Source organism: Corvus brachyrhynchos, unplaced genomic scaffold, assembly GCF_000691975.1.
Source record: "Corvus brachyrhynchos isolate BGI_N302 unplaced genomic scaffold, ASM69197v1 scaffold101, whole genome shotgun sequence".
NCBI lineage: Eukaryota > Metazoa > Chordata > Aves > Passeriformes > Corvidae > Corvus > Corvus brachyrhynchos.
The window spans coordinates 23,493,638-23,502,928 of record NW_008237239.1 but is presented as its reverse complement, the minus strand read 5'-3'; the positions used below and the strand labels follow the sequence as shown (position 1 = coordinate 23,502,928).

General features: G+C 46.7%; 1 protein-coding gene across 2 annotated transcripts in view; it reads left to right on the top strand.

Moving 5' to 3' along the window:
* Positions 1 to 6: 6 nt before the first annotated feature.
* CAPN2 (calpain 2) overlaps positions 7 to 9,291 on the top strand; it is a 23,342-nt gene continuing 14,057 nt past the window's right edge. For both annotated transcript variants that reach the window (XM_017730168.1, XM_017730167.1), the window contains exons 1-4: positions 7 to 466; positions 6,490 to 6,607; positions 6,964 to 7,098; positions 7,970 to 8,138. In XM_017730168.1, the coding sequence (XP_017585657.1) occupies positions 196 to 466; positions 6,490 to 6,607; positions 6,964 to 7,098; positions 7,970 to 8,138 (693 nt within the window). In that variant the 5' untranslated portion in view covers positions 7 to 195. The remainder of the gene's footprint in view (positions 467 to 6,489; positions 6,608 to 6,963; positions 7,099 to 7,969; positions 8,139 to 9,291) is intronic.

Genomic DNA, 9,291 nt, shown 5'->3' with positions numbered 1-9,291 from the left:
GAGTCTACTGCCGAGCAGTTTATTTCTGAAGCAGCCCTGCCAGCCATGGGAGCCGTGGGGTCAGGTGGACTCCGGGGTGCCTCCAGGCGCTTCTGGAAGACCTTGGCGTAGTCAGTGGTGGGGAGGTAATGGCAGAGCGGTGTGTGCACGTGTGTGAAAATGCAGTGCACCTCTTGACACGTCCTGTGAGGTGAGATGGCTGCACACGAGCTTTGGTCACCAGCTCCCGTTCTCACTGTGCTTGGTGTGTCTGGTGCCTGCACCCGTTCCTGCCCTGCTCCATCTCTGCGGTGTCCATCTGCTGTGGTCAATGGTTTGGTTAATTTGCTGCAAGTGGGGCCTTGTTCCTTGCCTTGGCTGCAGCTACGTGTAATGAAAGGCTTGTTTTGTTCCCAGGAGCTGTGTTCCAACCCCCAGTTCATAGCTGGCGGAGCCACCCGCACGGACATCTGCCAAGGGGCCTTAGGTAAGGTGGGGGCAGAAAGCTGAGTTTTCCATGCGGGTGCTACCCCAGGACACCATGGTTTATACATGGCTGTAACTCACTCTCTAAATACTTCCTTTTGCATCCTACCACCTCTGTTCACATCAAATCAGACCTTCCTCACCTTGCCTTGGCATTCTGCAAAGGTGGGGACTGTGTGAGCTGGGCCACTGAGCACAGCCTTTCTGTGTGCACCACGCAGGGGTGACACACAGTGGTTTCCTGATGGCTGTTCTGATCACGGCCAGTTCCTTTCACGTTCACATCCATGTGCCTGAGAGCAGCCTGACTCATTTCTGCCTTTAACAGTCTGCTTGGAAGAGCAGTTGTGTGCATAGCAGGACTTCTCTTTCCCCAGAGGGAGAGAGTGCTGCTGAGCAGGAAGAACCTCCTGAAACTTGGGAAGATGTTGTAGAGAGAAAAGAAGTTGTGTGGGGGACTTCCTGCTGGTCGCCAGCTCTCAAGGAAGACAAAACTGGGGTGTTTCAGGAGGGATGGGCCAGCCTGTGAGCCCTCTGCTTTTGCCATGGCTTCTGCTCAGTTTGTGCAATGGCAGCCCCTTGGTGGGGCTCCCGGGGGAGCTCTGGGACCTGCAGGGAAGTGCCAGGGGACAGTGGGGAACAAATGGCTTAGCCTGGCTGTGAGTGCACAGCTGTCCCAACCTGGGAGCCTCTCTCCTGCCTTGGCTGACAGAAGGGGGTTTTAGGTGGAAGATGTCTGCAGAGATCTGAGGAGAAGAAATAAAGTGAAGTGGAAGTAGCAGGCTCCTGTTTATTCCATAGCTGTAGTGAGAGGGTTTTAGATTAGACAGATAGCGTGGTTGAGGGAAAGCTCTCATGTAGGAAACACGACTAATACGAGCTGTGCTGTGCTGAAGCAATGGTGTTGGCAAAGGAACCAAGTTCTGTTTGTTTGCTATCAAATATTCACCACATTGCAACTTCCTAGTTTCTAGTCCCACTGCTGCTATTTGTGTGTTCATATCCAAAATTGTAACAGGCAGGGAACCTTGTATTTTGTGCTTATGTTTTCATTCAGAAGTTTTTTAGGTTAGTGCTTTGACAACCAGATTTGTCAGCCATTTGTGTAAAAATACCTGACAGTAAAAATACTTAGATTATTAACTTGGTTCTTCTCATGCCCCAATATCATCAGTGATGTGAGTTAGGCTCTGTTGTGCCTTGGGTTGTTGCCATGTCACCAGCTTCCTTCCTGTGCTCTTTCTGCCCAATATCATGTCTCCCGCCATGACTGTTTTGGCATGAAGCATGTCCCGGTGCTTAAACACACGTGCCAGACATCTGTTATCTCTTTTTATTGTGAAACTTTACTGTAAGAAGTTGTTCAAATTGAAATTAAAGTTTACTGTAATGCCATTTCAACATCTGGCATTTCTGTAGAGATGCTGGTTTCTGGAGTCACTTAGTTGCTTTCTGCCTTCTGCAGGCTTCCAGCTTTTCTATCCAGATGCTGTGGCAGCAAGAGCATGGGAATGAAAGATTTGAAATTTCATTTTCAAGTTGTGAAATTGCTGTTGCTAGTACCAAACTCTGTTTTAAATTGATAAAAGCACTTGCTGCCCTAGTGGTCTTTGGACCAGTCAGATGTTGTCATGGAGTTGTATGGTGTCACCAGAGGATATGAAGTGACTCACAGCTGGTATTGTTGTACCTCCTGACTCTGTTTGGATCAGAGGTTGTCAGTGTTCTTGTTTGTATCACCTTTTTCACCGTTACTAAGTACTGCAGTGACTCTCCTGGCTGTCTTCTCATGAATCTGGATTTTGGTATTGTGTGACAGTTGATTAAAAATAAGATGCTTTTGATCTTACCTCTGTATAGCCATTGAGTTCCTAATACCCTGTATGGAATCTCTGCTCTTTCACATAACGGGGCTGGCAGATGCTTTTTTTTTTTTTTTCTTTTTGCCACTGCCTTATCTGATGCTAGCATTTGTATTGCTAAATTTGCTTAAGCTTCCATTTACTTGAACTTTGTATTTACTTTGAATGTTCATGTCCCATCACATTTTAGGATGTTACAGAGAAGATTGCACTGGAAGATGTCAGGTGCTTTTGGAAACCTGTACTTTTTATTATGCTGCTTTTTTTCTATAGGAAGCTTTTGTAGTCTTATTTATCCCCCAAAAGGCTTGATCAAAAAGCAACAGACCTGTGCCCATGGGGAATTTCATTGCTGTTGCTGAGCCCTCCAGAACATCTGGGAGTACTGCAGGGACAGATGAGGCATCCAGAGCACGTGGACCCATCGTGTCTGCATGGCAGCTTCTTGGCAGGGAATGTGTAACCAAACAGCTCAGCTAATGAGCAGAGTTTCTTTTAGTTCAGGAGTCTTTGGCCAGGTGCATAAATTTGTTTCATTGCTTTTGACCTGAACTATAAGAAACTCTGATGCTTATAAAGCATATCTGATCATCAGTGCAGAAAAGGTTGTTCCCTTGACAGTTCATTAGGTTCTCCAAAATTCTGCCCCTTTGGGATTTGGATTATCCTTTATTCTGGCCTTGTGAGGTTTTTTTTGTTTTTTGTTTTGTTGGTTTTGTTGTTGTTGTTGTTTTGTGTTTTTTTTCCTTCGGAGAAACTTTTAGAGGCAAGTATTTGGAGTTAGTTTTGCAGCATCAGATCTGCAAAGTCAGTGATGGTATTTGGCTCCAAATGGCAGCACATGGGATGTGGTGACTCATTACAGCTGAGGGGAGGATCCAAAGCCAGAGAAGGCTGGTTCACCCTTAACCACCTTTTTTTTGGAGTGGATGTCACCATGGTATCACAACACTGGGGTGTAAACAGTGCAGGATCTCCCAGGTGTCTCCTCCTTACATAAAAAATGTGTGAAATAATAACTAATTGGATAGGTTGAATTTAGAAAATCAGACCCATGGTGTTCTCATGCTGACAGCTGCTCTACTGTCAGTGGGCTGCCACAGCCTCGTGTTTGTAACCAGAAAACTTCCTGGAGTGCCATGGTATTAATATAAATACATTCAGTAGTTGTTGATCTAAGACTGTTTTAAAATAATGATGAGTCTGTGGTTGGCAGAACCTACATTCTTCTTTTACCCCGTACTCTTACATGAGCTGTGCAGTGACCAGAGGAGCTGCCTTTTGCTTACAGCCCTTCAGGCATTTGATGGGTGTGTTTTGTTTGTCTTTTCTTTCCAGAATGGCTAATTTTAAGACCTTAAGGCTATTTATGCTTGCCTTGCAATTACTTTTTTTTTTTGCTAACATTCTTGTTACAGCTGGAGATTAGGTAAACGCAGAGATAGGTGTATGGAAATAAGAAGTAAAACATTGAAAGCAGCAAAATGTAAGCATGACAGGACAAAAGATAGCATCTCTTGTTAATATGTGTTATAGATCAACTCACAGCCTGATAATATTCCCTTTTCTGATAACCTTGTTCTACCTACCGTTCCTTTACAAAAATTATTTGTGGTTAATGTAGCCTTGCTAACACTCCTTTCAGATTCTAAGCAACCTGTCTGTCAGCCTCCCTTTGGACTTTCCTTCCCTATCAAAGGAAAATCACTGTCAAGAACCTTGCAAAAGTACCGCTTCTGGAAGTTCAGACTATCTAGTAAAGACCCTGCTCAGGCTTTCTTAGTGCAGGCTAAAATTCCAGGTATAATCACACAGTCTGTTCTCACCCAGGGTGTGAATTATCAGGTGTATTTTTAGTGATGGCTGTTCACAAAGGTAGAGGTGATATCCTGGCTGTTGAGCACTTTTAAGTGTGGAAACCAAAGGATGTCTTCCATAATTGCTGCAGCTGCCTTTAAACCTCAAGACCCTGCCCAGAGTTGTCAGAGTTAAGATTTGTGTTTGAGTCTGAATTCTTGTTAGAAACCAGTATAAAGTTCAACTGAGAGATTTTACAACAGGCTGCAATTTCAGTCTGCCTTGATGGGACAGCTAGAAAGTAAAGGAAATTCTTTCTAAATTCTGCTTGTGGGTGTGGAGGTCCTCTGGGGGGAGTTTCTCCTTGAATTTCCATGCTTCTTATCTCCAGGGCAAACATGACTCAAAGACATGCTACAGCATTAAATTGTGTGCTCATAATCTGGAGGCCTGATCAGCTTCTTGGCCAAGGCTTCCTGAGCTGCTGTGGCCATGTTGAGTTATTCATTTGTTCTTCCTGTGCTGCTCTCTGCCCAGCACCTGCCCTGGGTGTGGAATAGAAATGCTAATATTTCTTGGGAGGAATGGCACGGCAGCTGCCCTCTGAGCCAGACTCTTTCCTCCTGGTCCTCTCTTTCCCAGCAAGCACCTTTGCAGTGCATGGTGGTACCTCTGGATGCAGCTCCCAGGGAAGAGGGTCTCAGCTCCTTGAAGGAGGCTGTGAGAGGAGTCACTACTTTGCAGGGTGAGATGGATGTGCTGCCAAAGAATAGGAAGGGGAAGTTCATCACTGCTTCATGTCTGTCACAGGAGAATAGCAAGGTGACTTTCCTTCTTTAAAACTTCTCTGAGAAGCTGGTTTTTCCATTACAGTACAAGCAGCCAGAGGCAGGGCTGAAGGGAAAGTTTTATGTTTAGTTCTCCCCCTCCAGGTTGTGAAGCTGTAAAAGCGCCTCAGGTTTTAAAATTATTCTGCAATTTCACCTCTTCCACCTTTCCTGAGATGTGAAAAGATGTGTGGGACAGATGTATTTCATGGAGCTGCTGCTGGGGGTCAGCTGTGCAAAGCAAGGGCAGCCTGGAGGGAGCTGCAGGTTGCCCACGTTCCTGCTGGTGCTGTCTGAGCAGTCATGGATTTGGGCCTGAGGGTGGACCTCCAGGGCTGCTTTAGAGTTAACTCACCCTGAGACTTTCTCCCGTTTGGATCCCAGCTTCTCACCCATAAGCTTTTGAGCCTTTTCCCATGGGAGAGAGGTGGCTGTGCATGGACTGCTGCTTTGCTGGCTTCTGGCTTGCTGACAGCTGGGCCAGGTTCTCATATTGAACTCAATCCTGCAGGACTCTTGTGGGGTCTCATGTGTAATACCAGGTGCCCTCTGTTCACAAAGCAAGGGAACAGCAGATCTGGTAGTGGTAACAAGGAGTTTTGTGTTGGGCTGTGGCAGTCAGAGGATCATCTGGGTCTGTAAATCTCTGAGCGCCTCGCTAATGGGCTGTGGGAGGTTCGTGGCTGAGCAGAAAGGTCCCTGCTCTGGTAAAGTAAAACTGGGCTCTGAAAATAATTACAGAAAGTAGAGGTGTAATGTTTATAGAGCTGAGGTCTCTTCCTCTCTCTGCATGGCAGGAGATGGTGTGGAAAAGCACTGTCCAGAAGCCTGTGCCCTGGGGTTGCAGTGTGCAGGCCTGGTGTGGGTTGGCTCCATCCCAGGCAGGATGAAGAGATGTGTGGGACAGGGAAACAGTGCCTGCCTTCAGGCCTTTCCTGGCTCTCTGGTGACTGTGCTGGAGACGAGACATGGGACTAAACAGAGAGGCCTCAAGCAAGGGCCTCCAGAGGTGTGTAAGGTGAAAGGAGCTCCTGTTTGGAGGGAGGCTGGCAAGAGACTTAAAGGGAGCTTGCCTGCAGGACAGATCTCTGGATAACAAGGCAACATGTTTATTAAACATGGAGAACGGAAGGAATGCAGCCTATGCCTGAGGAAACACTGTCCCTTTGAGGAGAAATTGCACCTCTAAGTACCTGTGTGTGCCCACAGGCTCTTTGCCTTTTCCCTATGCTGCTTCCTAACATCTAGGCATTCAACTGAATATTAAGTTTTCTTTCAAATAGTGCCAGAATGGGTGATAACTGTGGTGGTAGGTCAGAAAAAGCCTACTTTTTTTTTTTCTTTTATTACTTTGGTCTTGAGGAAACACTTGCCTGCACCTGGAGGGCATTTGTGTTTATGTATTTCATCTGTCTCAGAGATAAAGTGATGAGAGGGGACTGTTGGTTATAATGCACAATCCTGATGCAGTGCAAAAACTACAGTTTGAATAATGAATGCTGTCTGGTTTGGGTTTTGTTTTCCTTTTCTTTTTACAGGGGACTGTTGGCTCTTGGCTGCCATTGCTTCTCTCACCCTGAATGAAGAAATTCTGGCCCGTGTTGTTCCCAAAGACCAGAGCTTCCAGGATAAATATGCAGGAATTTTCCACTTCCAGGTATGTGGAAAACAGCCTTTTCCCCTTAGCGCTCTTGGGCAGGAGCCAGCGTGGCTGGCTAGGGATCCATATGTGATGTTTCCTGGCGTGGCTTTGTGGGAAACAAAAAAAGAAAAAGGGAGACATCTAAGAAGGATGGTGGAAGGAACAAGGCCATTGATCAAAGAGCTGGGAGCAGGGGCTGCCTCTGTGGTCCTTCCTCCCTGAGCAGAGCCAGCTGACTATGTGCATCCCTAAACAGGGTGGGTGAAGCTGGCTGGGAGGGATTGCTTTTCCCCTGGGAAATCAACATTCAAAGATAAACCTCCTGGTGATGGGAGTGCCCAGCACTGGGTGGTGATGGATGTCTGTGCTCGTTCTGGCAGTACGGGGAGTGGGTGGACGTGGTGGTGGACGACAGGCTGCCCACCAAGAACGGGAAGCTGCTCTTCGTGCACTCGGCGGAGGGCAGCGAGTTCTGGAGCGCGCTGCTGGAGAAGGCCTACGCCAAGTGAGTCGGGCCAGGCTGCCACCCCACTCACATCCCTGCTTCCCCATAGCATCCCCAGCTGTGTGGATGCTGTGCATTTAAAGGGTTGGTGTACCTATTAGCCTTTGCAGCTTCTGGGGCGTCCCACAACGGCTCCTTTGGTATAGCTTTGTTGACAGATGCCTAAGACAAGGAGCCAAAAGCGTTGGCTTTGTTGCTAGCCAAGAAAAGTAGCTCTTGCATCTTGTGGCGAGGCTGTTCCTGGAGCCTCCTGTCACCAGGGCCTGGGAAACTCCATTTCATGTGCTCTGTGCACCTCTGAGGGCTTGGCAGCTGCAGTGCTTCAGTGTGCAAAGGTCTGTGTTCAGTGCTCATATCTGAATCTCCACGTTTGGGTTGGCCAGAGAGGAATTCTGTCCTCTAACTTTACTATTTTGAATTTACTCAAGAAATGCAGATCCGCTGAAAATCAGACCCATAATTGTTAAAGGGATTTAAAGACTCTGGAACTAGAGAGGCATATTGTTTGGTCTTAATTTTTTTTTATATTGTTTTTTCTTCAGATAGTGTTCATGATTCCTGTCATTGATATGACTGAACCTGCAAGCTGTATCCATGATCGTATAGTATTTTATGCTGAGCTTTCCAAGTACACAGGTCTAAGAAGCAAGGCTTGAATGGAGGGATATGTTTGTAGCTGCTGTAATGCTCCTGAAAGCAGAAATGCTGTGACAGCTGGCACACTGAGTGCCTCTCCTGAAGGCAAGAGGAGAACAGGCAGCCTGGATGGTTGTGTGTGTGTGTGAGAAGAGAACAGGGAGCCTGATGGTTGTGTGTGTGTGAGAGGAGAACAGGGAGCCTGATGGTTGTGTCTGTCCCCCATTTTATGCAGGCTGAACGGATCGTATGAGTCCCTCTCTGGTGGTGCCACCACCGAAGGCTTCGAAGACTTCACTGGTGGCATTGCAGAATGGTTTGAGCTGCAGAAGCCACCCCCCAACCTCTTCAAAATCATTCAGAAGGCACTCCAGAAGGGCTCTCTCCTTGGCTGCTCCATTGATGTGAGTTAGCAGGTTCATTGCTGGGCTCTTGCTGTGCACACAGGCTGGGGGTGGACCTGTGCTGCACCTTCAGGAGCTGCACACAGGGTGCCAGTCCCCTCTGCCTGTGGTTCTCTGCTCTACCTTGTGCCTGGAGAATTTGACCCACAATTGTGACCCAGTAGTGCTCTTCGTGGGGGTTAGGTTGAAACTAAACTTCATTAGTTCATGTAAAAAGCTCATTCCCTCCCTTGTGCTTCTTCCTTGAGACCTTTTGCTGTTTTGTAGGTTCGTGGTAATGAATCACACAGGGAACTCATTGGGGGTCCTGATGCACATTTGTGTCCCAAAGAAAGCCTTAGCTTGGCAGCAGGATGGCACAGGCTGAGTGGGTTTGGACAGAAAGCTGCTGCTAATGGCTCCTGCAGTCATGTGCTCAGAGGTCACAACATCCAGCCTTGCTGCAGCCTATTTGTCGCACAAGTTGTACCTAAAATGTTCCCAAAAAACCTGGGTTCTGTTCTTGAAGCAGAGAGGCTCGGACTGTTGCCAGACCTTTAAAAGGTATTATGGGAAGGTTTTGTCAGAAGTTGGACCTGGGAAAGAAAAGAGGAGCTTTGGCCCTGCTTTCAAGGATTCAGCATTGCTTTTAGCCTTACTGAAAATGAGTCTTAAGTATTGTTATTGTGGTAATCACCCTCCTCCCAAATGAGATTGCATCTTAGTTGTGTCTAAAGGAAAGGTAAATTGTTTACAGAAACTCCATTCATAATATAAATGTAAATATTTCCTCCCATTTTTCAAGTTAAATTAGGGTCCCAGGAGAGGGAAGCTTTGCAGCAGGAAAAGTGCTTGCTTCATGTCAGTATTTGACTTCATGGTATTTTTGAGGCCCGTTTTACTCATTTTCATTTAGATAAGAATCTGACATGTGGATTTTTGCCCCAGACTGATACAAATCCCTGGGGTGGGTGGGGGTGGAGAGTAAATACATTATGTTGTTGGTCTGTAGTGTAAATTAACTGTTGCTGAGCGTATCCTCTGAAAAAAAATTCTTGTGAAATCTTTCCTTCTCTTTTGTAAGAGAAATATGGACACAGAGATTAAGCATTACATGGAGAGTGTGCTGTGGGGCAGTAATAGGCCATGAATTGACAGCAGGCATCCTGCCTCC